Source organism: Danio aesculapii, chromosome 21 (genome assembly GCF_903798145.1).
Source record: "Danio aesculapii chromosome 21, fDanAes4.1, whole genome shotgun sequence".
NCBI classification, from domain to species: domain Eukaryota; kingdom Metazoa; phylum Chordata; class Actinopteri; order Cypriniformes; family Danionidae; genus Danio; species Danio aesculapii.
Window position 1 is genome coordinate 18,482,187 of NC_079455.1, and position 13,656 is coordinate 18,495,842.

General features: G+C 36.6%; 1 protein-coding gene across 1 annotated transcript; it reads left to right on the forward strand.

Annotated features, from left to right (window-relative positions):
- The first annotated feature begins 272 nt into the window (after positions 1 to 272).
- On the forward strand, positions 273 to 12,715 carry hif1al2 (hypoxia inducible factor 1 subunit alpha, like 2). The gene is made up of 14 exons (XM_056447057.1): positions 273 to 456; positions 2,069 to 2,289; positions 2,366 to 2,496; positions 2,586 to 2,670; positions 4,530 to 4,606; positions 4,684 to 4,859; positions 4,956 to 5,062; positions 5,348 to 5,495; positions 5,604 to 5,791; positions 5,900 to 5,970; positions 8,477 to 8,712; positions 10,546 to 10,618; positions 10,928 to 11,048; positions 11,816 to 12,715. The coding sequence occupies exons 1-14, from the start codon at positions 356 to 358 to the stop codon at positions 12,082 to 12,084; spliced, it is 2,004 nt and encodes a 667-aa protein (XP_056303032.1). The 5' UTR covers positions 273 to 355; the 3' UTR covers positions 12,085 to 12,715.
- The last annotated feature ends 941 nt before the right edge of the window (positions 12,716 to 13,656 follow it).

The window sequence follows — 13,656 nt, forward strand, 5'->3', positions numbered from 1 at the left end:
CACACAGAAAAATGCGATTTTACTTAAGAATTAATATAGAAGTTATATTATTTTTAACGTGGGAGTATTTTTCCTGGAATCATGAGAGGCAGTTATTCAGACCCAAATGCTTATCTACATGATCAGAGTTCTCAGAAAAGTAAAAGACCATCTTGTTTTGACAGATGCAAACCCACTGGTGATTAATGGCCAACTGTCACATGGAACATGAAGGGAGGGCCTTTGGTATAAACACAAGCATGTCCTCGGAATGCAGCCAGTGATCTGTGAGTATGTTAATTTCTCTTAACATGAGCGAACGCCACCTGCTAACATGCCTTACACATGAACACTTTGAGTCATCTGAAATTTTGAAATGACTTCAATAAATTTGGAAACAGGAGGAGATCCACTGACAGAGGACTGCCACGGAAAAGCTAGAAGAAAGCAAATATTCATCGAGCAGAAGAAAAGGAGGTGAGTACAATAAATGTGAAGAGTTTGTGCAATAGAAATATTAAATATAGACACTGTGCATTCAGAACCAGCTATGCTAAATTCTTCAATTATGAAAACAATGGCTATTGCAAATGAATTTACATGGCATGCAAATCCTTATCGTCATTGCTTTTGCAAATAACACACATATTCATATAGTACTCAAACAACAAATCAGCCAATTGCAAAAAGACACTATGCAAACTTTGGGAAAATAGTGAAATATTTGGCAACAGTTTGCATGCCACCATATATTTACTTTACCCAAACTAAAGCTAGTCCATGGAACATTTACATGCAAATGCACAAAACAAATATGTGTATCTATGCACTATGTAGTCTGACTGTTAAATAACATAGCAAAGATTTTAAATAATAATTAACATTGCTTAAAAATAAATGTTTCTTATTTCATTAAAGCTTCATTTACAGCTAAACTTTATTTAATCTAAAATATTAAGACCAAATTAAAATATTCTTTATTTATTTTTTGTAATTTATCTGATTTTTATCAGAAGGCAACAATAATTAAAATGGAAGGGAAACAAGAATTTTAAAGTAAATGTAGTTCTAGATCAGAGATGTCCAACTAGGGCCCGTGGGCCAAAGTTGGCCCTCAGTAACCTTTGATTTGACCCACCATCCCATAAGAGAAGAGAGTGAGAATGATGGGGAGGGTTGGGGCGAATGCCTTCAATAGAGATTGCAATTTCTAATTTAACATGATGTTTTTTGTTTGTTTTATTGATGAGCTGCAAAAAAACAAACAAAAAAATATATGTTGTAATTAAATGTTGTAAATGAGTTGAATTTTATATATATTTTAAATATAAAAAGTCACTCAATGGATAGAAGACAAATCAAGGCAAAAAAACAAGTGCAACTTGACTAATGTTACGCCATTCTGTTATAAATAGGATTGTTTTTTTACTGTAATAAGTTCACTATACAATGTTAAAATATATTCTACATTAGTACATGAAAAGCAATGTTTTCTTATTATTTTAAATTACCAGTTGCAACTTTAATGTAATATAGTTTGGTATATTTACCTTCGGCCCACCGACCTCAATGTTTTTTAGCCCTTCATAAGAAAAAATTTGGGCACCCCTGTTCTAGATGGTAGCATACAAACTTTCACTGACTTTCGTGCCTTTTACAAATGCCATTTACCATATTAAAACCAAGAAAGTGGCCATTTGATGAAAATAGAATGAAGTCGACAATACTTTTATGCGTTTTTATTAAGTTTCATATTACACAAGCAAAATCTTATTTTAAACTATTTATATTTGACCTTTTTGGTTTTGGTGTAAAAAGCGTGCAAATCATAAGCACATGGGAAGGCATGACATTGTATCAGAAGTAGCAGGCAACTACGTTTGGTAGTGATAAGACAAAGTGACGCAATGCTGACGTCTCTTTTTCAGTCAGTAAAAGTGCTGTCCTCTGTCTATGAAGAAAAAGATAGCTTTAGTGTATTGTATGTTCCTGCCTCTGAATGACGCAAGCAGTAAACCAAGCCAAGAGAAACATGCTCATACAACCAAAATAACCTGTTTATTCCAATTTACTGTTGGTTTTAATACAGGGTCTGCACAGAATGGAGAAAAACATGTTCCCGTTTGGCAGCACAAAGCAGAAGGAAAAAGGAGAGTCAACTGTTCAAAGAGTTAACTGCTCTTCTGCCTCTGGACTTGAGTATGGACGGTCAGCGAGACAAAGCTTCGGTAATACGTCTCACAATTGCTTACCTGCACCTGAGGGGTCTTCTGGACACCCCAGACTCCTTGATGAAACCTCCTTCACCAGGTAGACAGAAGAGGTGGTTGAAAGTAGAAGACATGTTGAAAGAAAACAGGTTTTCTAAAGGCCATTGTGATTGTAGGAGTGTCGGCTAAATCTCAAGAGAGGGAGTTGCTAGATTCTGCCCTCGGAGGGTTTGTGGTTTTGTTGTCTTTGAATGGCAAGGTCATCTTCGCCACTAAGGGCTTAACTACCCACACAGGAATTAACCAGGTGATGATACAAAAAAAAATAAAATAACTGTATGCCTTCGAAGTCAATTTACTGGCACTTTTTTGAAATCTTTAACATATCTCATTCAGATGGATCTGATTGGAAGGAGTTTGCTTGAGTTCTTGCACCCATGCGATCAGATGGAGGTCAAAGACATCCTCACGAGATTGATTGGTGAGTATTTCTGACAGAAAACACCCGTTTTGACCATAGATTTTCCATGTTTGTGTAACAGATGCCAGCAAAAGAGCTATGCGAGTACATCTTACTCCCCGACCTCACCACCAAGCAGTTTTTTTGTTAAAAGACATTTAATAAATGTCCAAAGACCTCTAAAAGTAGTCTCAATAAAAGAAGCACATTGTTGACTGACACTAGAAGCTGTGGTCTTTTAAATCTTTATTCCATATTGGAAACGCTGAATAAAAACATCTCAGAGTGGGCCGAGAGGTACTGGAATGGGTACATTTAAAAATAATAATAATTCATTACATTTATATAGCCCTTTTCTGGGCACTCAAAGTGCTTTGCAGATTTGAGGGTGGAATCTCCTCAACCAACACCAATGTGCAGCATCCACCTGGATGACTTGACGGCAGCCTTGTTGTGTTAGACTGCACACCACACATCAACTTACTGGTGAAGAAGAAGCAGAGTGATGAAGCAAAAATGTAAATTTGGCCAGGATGTCGGGGCAAACCCCCTATTTCTTAGGAAAAAACACATCCTGGCATTTTTAACGGCCACAGAGAGTCAGGACCTTGTTTACATCCCATCATACTGGGGCACTAGGATCCACACAGACCACAGGGTACCTCTTGCACTAGCACCTCTTCTAGTAGCAACCTAGATTTTCCCATGTCGTCTCCCTCCAGGTATTAACCAGGAGCAACCCTACTTAGCTTCAGTGGGCAACCATGTGAGAACTGCAGAGAACTAGTTTCTGGCTGGTACCATGAACTAGAAGGGAGTAAGGTTTATGGGAATGAGTGTAACAGGGGCCATCTAGTAAGAGCTGTACAAGTAAACCACATTCCCCTGGCCTGAAGAAGTGCACTTGTGACTGAAGCAAGAGGCTGTTAGTAGAGTGTCTTACTAACCAGGCAAAAATGAAACCTCCCATGCTGGAAATGCCTGTTGTAATCTGGTTTAGAGTGGTGTAAATAAAAACAGAGTAGAAGCAAAAGGTTACGTTGGCCATGACCTGGATGGTACTGAGGTTTCTGGGAAGAGTCAAAGACTATAGACATACAAAGATGGTCCACTTGAATTAAAATGAATGGGGGAAAGTGCAAAGCTCATTATGGCTGGCACAAACAGAGAAGGAAGTCCAACCTTCAAGTAAGACATCCTTCAAGACACCTTCAAATCAATCGTTATAGCCCAGGAGTTCTTTGGGGAAGCGCCTGTATGTGTTCACTTGATCATTATCTCAAAATCCTTGAGTTCAGTGAATACCTGCAGTACTTTTGACTGGGGAAATCATATCACATCCCATCCCACCCCATCACATATTGTGGCTTTCCAGTGTTGTCTTTCAGTATTACTCCAGGGGTTTATCTATGTTATTCCATTTTATTTGAAACAGCTATAAACGAGATTGGTGTGAAATATCTGCACGTTCACAGTAGCTGGAAAAATTCTTTGCAAATATGGCTGCAGGGTAAACAGACTTTCTGAAGGGACTTGTGCAGGTAAACCATAGACTGTGGGTGAACTTTACTTCCCTGGCCTCAGTAGGAGCACCAGAGGCAATGATCTTTATCATTATTGAAAGTGTGCCAAATTTACATTTCAGAAATGCCACCCTGAATCCTGCTCAGAGTGGCAGGAGTCCAACTAAATGAGTTATGTTGGTGCCATGACTTTGACGAGAGTTTAAAGGTTTTGTAAAGGTCTCTCTCCCTTTACCTGAAGAAACATACAAGAGGCCTTTTTTCATGTTTGGAGGAGGGAATGTATAACCAGATGGATTACACTGGTTCATACTGATTAATACTGTAGTGCCAATGATCTGTTTCTAATATTTGCAGGGAACCAAGGACCACAAAGATGTGAAGTGTTTCTCAGGATAAAAAAGACAATGAACCAGAAACTGACTGGTTGGAAAGTAAGAATTGCATCTTTAAATTGTTTGAAGAGTAATACAATTTTCGTTGTTTCACATTTTGCTTATATTGTTTTAAGATTATTCAGTGTTCTGGAAAGAAAAGGTCTTCTGCTACACCTGGATCGAGTTGTCTGGTTCTTGAGTGCAGGGTTCTGCCCATTCAGGAGATCACAGAAGAGGATGAAGCACTGAATGCATGTACATTTATGAGCGTTCACAGCCCTGACATGACGTTCACTTACTGCCACTCAAGGTACAAGCCTATACTTGCTGCTTTTATGAGCAAATAGCTAAATGCTTTGACTCTCTTTGGGCAGTTTTTGCATGTGAAACTCTTTTTTTGGCTTAGGGTCGTGAAACTGATCGGCTTTCGAGACATGGATCTGTTGGGCCAATCTGTATACCAGTACTATCATCCATCTGACTGCCAGCAAATCCGCAAGGCGCACATTTGCCGTAAGAGAGATATCTTGTTATCTGTTTACCCCTTGTGTGCTGAATTCGATCGTTTTGTTAAGCTTTATGTGATAAAGGAAACTTCCAATACATACAAGTCATGATTTACTTACACTCATGTCATTCAAAACACGAATTAACTACACTTTTAAAAAATTGTGACATTTTATTTAATTTTTAAAAGCTTTCAAGTTTAAAACTGTATAAGGATAAATACATAATACATAATAATATTTGATCTATATCACTAACTATCTCTAATGTTCAAATATCTGTCTGAAACAGTGCTCTCCAAGGGTCAAGTGTCGACCGGGAAATACCGGCTGCTGCACAGATATGGAGGTTATGTGTGGGCAGAAACAGATGCCTCACTGGTGTGCAACATTCAGACTGGTGTGCCAGAGAGTGTCGTCTGCATCAATTACATTCTAAGGTTAGAAGATTTTCACCAGCAGGTATCTTAATAACCCACAAGTATGCAAATATCGGAATGTTTTACATTTAAAAAATATATATATTTGTTTAATTTGTACCATTTTAGTGAAGTAGAGCAGCCCAATTTGGCATTTTTACTGGAGAAGACAGAACAACTTCTGAAGCCAACATCTAGCTCCTATGGTCCAGAGTCAGAACTTGCCTCTTTTCCGCCATCTAGAGGCCAGGAGGGTGAAAAAGATCTCAAAGAATCGAACAAACACAACAGTTCTACAACACATCTGAAACAAAGAGGTGAAATTCACAAATGTTAAAATAGTACATGTATGATGATATGTGAATATGATGCTTCATATATTAAAAATATGGTTTATCATGAAGGTGTATTGTGTTTTTGCTCAGATGGTGACATACAGGAAGTTGAATGTACAGAGATCCCACATAACGTAGAAGGGTGTTATGATTCCAATTGTGTGAGTAACCTTACCCATACCAAATTTACTGCAGTACACGATGTTAAAATAACTGTGCTTTGATATAAGTACCATGTTTTTCTTGTAATCCTTTAACCACAAAACTAAATTTCAGCAGTCATTACAGTACGCTAGTCTTCATTATTATCATTTAAAACAGTTTTCCTGACAAGTATTTTGAAGAAAACTGGAATATGTACAGTGCATCCAGAAAGTATTCATTGCGCTTTACTTTTCCCACATTTCTTTTATGTACAGCCTTATTCCAAAATGGATTAAATTCATTTCTTACCTCAAAATTCTACACACAATACCCCATTATGACAATGTGAATTTTTTTTTTTAAATTGTTGCAAATTTATTAAAAATAAGAAACCTGAAAAATCACATGTACAGAAGAATTCACAGCCTTTGCTCAATACATTGTTGATGCACCTTTAGCAGCAATTACAGCCTCAAGTCTTTTTGAAAATGATGCCACAAGCTTGGCACACTTGTCTTTGGGAATTTTTGCCCATTCCTCTTTGCAGTACCTCTCAAGCTCTATCAGGTTGGATGGGAAGCGACGGTGTACAGCCATTTTCAGATATCTCCGGAGATGTTCAATAGGATTTAGGTCTGGGCTCTGGCTGGGCCACTCAAGGACATTCACAGAGTTGTTGTGAAGCCACTCCATTGATATTTTGGCAGTGTGGGTCATTGTCTAGCTGGAAGATGAACTGTTACCCCAGTCTGAGGTCAAAAGCACTCTGAAGCAGGTTTTCATTCAGGATGTCTCTGTACATTGCTGCATTCATATTTCCCTCTATCCTGACTAGTCTTCCAGTTCCTGCTGCTGAAAACATCCCCACAGCATGATGCTGCCACCACCATGCTTCACTGTAGAGATGGTATTATTCTGGTGATGAGAGATGCCTGGTTTTCTCCAAATGTAACGCCTGGCATTCACTCCAAGGAGTTCAGTTTTAGTCTCATCAGACCAGAGAATTTAGTTTCTTATGGTCTGAGAGTCCTTCAGATGCCTTTTGGCAAGTTCCAGACAGGGAGTGGCTTCTGTCTGGCCGCTCTACCATACAGGCCTGATTGGTGGATTGCTGCACAGATGGTTGTCCTTCTGTAAGGTTCTCCTCTCTCCACCGAAGAACGCTGGAGTGGCCATCGGGTTATTGATCACCTCCTAAGGCCCTTCTCCCCCGATCACTCTGCTTAGATGGCCGGCCAGCTCTAGGAAGAGTCCTGGTGGTTTCAAATATCTTCCACTTATGGATGATGGTGGACACTGTACTCATTGGAACTTTCAGAGCAGCAGAAATTTTTCTGTAACCTTCCCCAGCCTTGTGCCTCAAGACAATCCTGTCTCGGAGGTCTACAGACAATTGCCTTTGTCTTCATGCTTGGTTTGTGCTTTTGCATGCAATGTCAACCCTGGGACCTTATATAGACAGGTGTATGCCTTTTCAAATCATGTTCAATCTACTGAATTGACCACAGGTTAACTCCAATTAAGCTGCTGAAACATCTCAGGTGGTCAGTGGAAACAAAATGTACCTGAGCTCAATCTAGAGCTTCACAACAATGGCTGTGAATACTTATGTACATCTGATTTTTCAGCTTTTTTATTTTTAATAAATTTGACACAATTTCAAAAAAAAATTCACATTGTCATTATGGGGTATTGTGTGTAGTATTTTGCAGAAATAAATTAATTTAATCTATTTTGGAATAAGGCTGTAACATAAAAAAAAATGTGGACAAAGTGAAGCACTATGAATACTTTCTGGATGCACTGTGGATATATATATATATATATATATATATATATATATATATATATCATTACCATTATATATATCATACCATTTCCAACAGCAACCTAGTTTTTCCATGTGGTCTCCCATCCTGGTACTGACCAGGCTCAGCCCTGCTTAGCTTCAGTGAGTAACTGGTCTTGGGCTGCAGGGTAATATGTCTGTGGTATATTGGTATATATATATATATATATTATATACTCATTTCTAATAACTGATTTATTTTATCTTTGTCACGATGACAGTAAATAATATTTTACTAGATATTTTTCAAGACACTTCTATACAGCTTAAAGTGACACTTAAAGGCTTAATTGGGTTAACTAGGCAGGTTAGGGTAATTAGGCAAGTTATTGTATAATGATGGTTTGTTCTGTACTATTGAAAAAAAGTAATACTTTTTACCTTAAAATGTTTTTTTTTAAATTAAGAAATTCTGATTCTAGCTGAAATAAAACAAATAAGTCTTTCTCCAGAAGAAAAAATATTATCAGACATACTGTAAAAATGTCCTTGCTCTGTTAAACATAATTTGGGAAATATAAAAAAAAAGAATAAAAAAAAAAAATTATTAATAATTCTGACTTTAACTGTATATATGTTTAACTCATGAATAAAATGTTGTTATGATTGATCAGTATTTATTTCAAACAGAATTATTTCACAAATTCTTACTGTACTTCTTCTGGATATTGTAGGATCAGTGTGAGTTAGACTTGGACAGTCTTGCACCATACATTCCCATGCATGGAGAGGACTTCCTGCTAACTCCCATTTTAGACGGGACAATGGACATGACAGAACTAAACATGTGTACACCATCATTCAACAGTCCGCGTCAAAACTTGGATTCTTCAGCGGGAACAACCATTCTGCCCGTGAAGAGTCTTAATCCTACCCAACAAAGTGTCAGTCATTTTTTTCTGACCAAAAGGTATGCCAAACGAAATCTCACGTCTTTCTGATTTAGTGGCTCATTTGTATGAATTTGAACAAAAATATACACAAATACAGCGATCCCAAAGCTGCAAAAATATTCATATATTAACTTAATAAGGCTTTCACAAAGCCTGTGATGTTTCGATTGCACCGGCTCTTAATCATAAGATCCATATTCATATTTTTGGAGTTTTTTAAAGATTCATTTTTTTGGCTATTTTGCCTTTATTAGATAGGACAGTATTTAGGACAGGAAGCGAAGTTGGAGAGAGAGAGAGAGGGGTAGGATAGGGAAATGTCCTCGAGCCGGGATTCGAACTCGTGACGCCCTGACGTGCTACTGCACCATGTGACGACACGCTAACCACTAGGCTATTGTGCTGACTGTATTTTTGGAGTTTTGATGTTGCCACCTTTATAGGCCTCTATTTTTGTACTTCTTGTTTTTTGGGTGGGCACCCTTTTAGATTGATGTACATGCTTTTGTGAATTTTTTACAATCTCATTCATACATTTTAGTATGATGGTCAGGTTTAGGGGTGTGATTTGGAGGCACGCCTCTTTTAAAAATTGTATGTATTTTTTTTGCAAATGAAATCGTATAAATCCAAATGAAGCTCTTCTGGCAATACTTCAAATAGCTACATTACCTTGTGAGATCAGACAGGTACGTCTCATCAGAAAAATCAGACACATCTCAGGTCAATTTGTAGTTTTTCAATTCGGCAAATTAGTGGCTGATTTTTATCAATTAAAATAATCTGCTTCTGTTCAGTGACGTCATTTGGATCTTTACTGGCAATGAAGGTTCCATGATGGAAAAAAATGAAAGATAAATGTTTACTTCACGAGTTCACACTCAGGAAAGTGAGACGTCGAGGTCAGAGTGAAGTGTCTAGCCCGGCCCCAGAACGCTCCCACTAGCTAGATCGTGTTTAAGAGGTAAGGTGTCGTAAGATAATGAATGTAGGAGGAGTTTGGTATTCATGGGGGTTATGGCTAATGCTGATTGGATAATAGAATGAATGTCAATGATGTTTTAGAATTGTTGAAACATCTGTGCATACTCCTCCTGAAATGTTTATAAAACGTCACTGTTTTTCTGTCATTCCTGCTTCAGACATTTTCTTTCTGGAGATTGTAAATGTTTGGACGTATGTACAGAGCCTTGCACATGACAACAAACAAGTACATTCTGACCAATTAAATATTAAGTCTCTACAACTTCTATGTCAACACATTTACAAATTTGTTCTCTTGTTCTAAGTAAATTTGAGTAAATCATGGGCACACTGTAATCATTTGTAGTTAAAGTACACATTAAAGTCCATGTGAAGCGGAAGTTGCTGAAACTTATTTCAGTATGTTGACCTACTTCCAACTGAATACTGAGTAGGGGCGGAGCTTTCTTTTTGTACATCATTCCTTCACAGCGAACAATCGGTGCTACATAATTTAATCATAAGTACAAACACAACACTGCACATAAGAGCTATTTTAAAAAACCTATGCATAACTAACATACATGGATTAACATAACTAACATGCATGGATTAATTGTTTACTTAAAGAATACCAATGTGTGCTAGCAAAATAAAGATTGTAAAGTTTAATTTCACATGGGCTTTAAGCTGAAACGGTTAAATTAAAGCAGGTGAAATAATTAATTCAACGTGAATTTACTGAAAACAGTGGCATACAGACCACGTCAGGCAAATTCATCCAAATTAGTCACTAAATCCAGTGAAATCAGGTTGATGTTTATGGTAATGATGTTGGCATTTTGCATACCACTCCCTATAATTCCTTAGCATTTCTTTCATTATAGAATCAGCGATACTAACCTGATATCAACCAAGCAATGGAATGACAGCTTGGATCTTGTCAACAGAAATTCAAAGGTATATTGTTCTTATATGCACTAATGACCTGTATATTATTATAGTTATTTCCAGTTCTTGAATTTGATTAAGTGATTCATTCAGCAATGTGTTGTCTTAAATGCTGAAATGTAGATTTTAGTTAAGCCTTCATTTGAACTATTTATGTAAGAGGAAATATTGTGTCTAGAAAGTTACTCACTCAACATTTAGTCAATATTAACTTTGAACTTTTGATTGAACTGTTATATAAAAGTATAAAATAGTATTTGAGTATTTAAATTGATTACATTTTAGTCATGTGGTAATTGGACTCATTTCTTTCTCCAGGTTTATGATTACGATTATAAACAACATAATTATCAGCTATTTTCATCTGAAACCAAGGCAAATCATTGGATGGAGGATGCTCTGAAATTTTCACAACCCAACAGAGTTCATAGGAACATTGGTAAGAGACTGGATTCAGACTTCAGTAGAAGTTTCCAGAACAGCTTTTTCATAGCAGCGTCATATAAGGAGCACTGGTGCTTTCCCTAACAACATTTTAGTGTCTTTTAAAAGAACCATTTTTTTTTCTATAGTGAAGAATATTTTAATTGTTTAAACCAGTGTTTCTCAACCATGTTCCTGGAGGACCACCAAAACTGCATGTTTTGGATGTCTCCTTTGTTTGTCACACTCATTACAGGTCTTTCAGTCTCTGCTAATGAGCTGATGATCTGAATCAAGTGTGTTTGGTTGAGGATACATGGAGAAATATGCAGAGCTGGTGGTCATCCAGGAACGTGGTTGAGAAACACTGATCTAAACCACCTTTTTTCAATTTAGAGAACTTTTTAGTAAATGGAAAGGTTGCAAATTTTTTTTAAATGGGGTAGTTCACCCAAAAATGAATTCTCTGCTATTATTTACATTAATATCTTAATCCACCTGATAATAGATCAGGTTAATAATCCACCTGATCTAAACCTGTTCGAGTTTCTTTCTTTAGTTAAACACAAAATGAGACAGTAGCCACTGACTTACATAGTATGGATGTCAATGGCTATATTTTCCAACATTCTTCAAATCTCATAAAGGTTTGGAAACACTTAAGAATAGTGAGTAAAAGGTCATTATTGCGAGAACTATCCATTTAAAGTTTCTTGATGGAACCACCGATGTCAATAAAGAACATGTGAGCATTTATATACATGTGTTTTGCATTTTCACTAGATGGATCAACACCACCACGGATATGGGACGGACGCTTGAATCATCTTCAACCGAAGTTCAGATCACTTCCAGAGAAAACCAATTGTCCTCCTCAAAAGAGAAGACCCCTAAATGAAGTAAAAACACCCCCGGCACTTTTGACTCTGCCTGTGTTGAGCGGATGGGAGTGTGAAGTCAACGCTCCTCTTGAACACACATCATATTTACTCCAAGGGACAGAGATTATGACCGTTCTGGACCAAGTGGCCTCCAGAGTGCCTTGGTGCTGATGATGCAAAACAGAAGACTTAATGTTTATGCTTGGTCATCAATGTGTTTTTATATCAACTCCCACAAGCCTGTGTGATAGGAGTAATGGACTACATGCACAGCTAGTGTTTTTTAGTCAATGATGAACTTCTGGTGAAAGCTTTATGTGACTATTTTCACTTTCATAAGGTTCCTTTTGCAGCATCCATGTTGTAATGTAATTAAAATATAATCAGTTAAATAGACTTAAGCATTGTTAATTCTTAAAAAGCAGCAGGCTAGCACAGAAGTTCCATTAAAAATACTGGGGTAAAATTAATCTCCGTATTTTAAAGACATGGCACAGAAAAATATAAGTTAATGCAGTGCTTGTTTGGTCTGATACCCACTTTATGTTGCATCTCAGCCAGGCAATTAAGATCGCTGTTTTCTTAAAGAAATCAGATTTTAAACATGGCCATTTTGTATGGGAAGACAATTCACTGGAGCCTCTGGGGCTGGCTGACTGAAATGAAAGTTTGTGTACACATACCCCATTGTTTTATTAATCTAATATTGAGATTATAAATGACTATATTGTTGATATACATGACTGGTCAAAAGATGAGTTTAAAATATTAAGATTGTGTTTAAAAACGTCTCTTCTGCTCACTAAGCCTGCATTTATTTAATCCAAAGTACAGCCAAACAGTAAATAATATTTTCATTACTTAAAATATCTGTTTTCTAGTTGAATATATTTAAAATATGTAATTTATTCCTGTGATTTCAAAACTTTGCCGAACCTCTAGCTTCATTACTCGCCACAATCCTTCTGAAAGCATTCTAATGCTGATTTGCTGCTCAAAAACATTTTTATTTATTAGTATTGTTGAAAACAGCAGAGTAACATTTATTTACAGTTTTCTTAGGTGAATAGAAAGTATATATATATATATATATATATATATATATATATATATATATATATATATATATATATATATATATATATATATATATATATATATATATATATATATATATGTATATATATATAAATAAATATATATAAATATAAGTGTGTGTGTGTGCGCGTGTGTAGCTATCGAATCAAAGAAACATTGACATTCATCGTTTCTTTGCCTACTTTTAAAATTTGGATTGGGTGGGTAATAGTACACCACCTTTTTTTTAGGACTACACCACTGGTTTAGTGGTACATATTCAAGTATTACCCTGTGCCATAAAGACTTTGTAGGAGTTTTGTCCGTTATCCAGTTCAGGAGAATACATTTTCTTGCACAAAACGTCAGGTACTTGCAAAGTGTTTTTTTATGTTTGTCCATATTAATCTTGTCGAACATCCCAAGCAGCATGTGCTTGGGGTCACAACCAATATTAATAGATAAAATACCATTCATTTCTTGTTCAATCATGGCCCAGAACTTTTGAATTTCCCTGCAAAGCCAGAAACAATGAACAAGGTCTCCTTCCTGGGTTTTACATTTCAGACACATTGGTGACAACTCTTTAAACTTGTGTCTCCGTGAGGGAGAGAAAAAAAAAATCCAGTTTTAAATCGCAACAGTTTTATTGAGGGAAAAAAACAA

Excerpts from the sequence above, each read along its gene's own strand:
- hif1al2 (XM_056447057.1), top strand. The coding sequence starts at position 356 with ATGACTTCAATAAATTTGGAAACAGGAGGAGATCCACTGACAGAGGAC. Across the intron at positions 5,063-5,347 it reads CCGCAAGGCGCACATTTGCC|TGCTCTCCAAGGGTCAAGTG; the intron begins GTAAGAGAGATA and ends TGTCTGAAACAG. Across the intron at positions 5,971-8,476 it reads GGTGTTATGATTCCAATTGT|GATCAGTGTGAGTTAGACTT; the intron begins GTGAGTAACCTT and ends TGGATATTGTAG.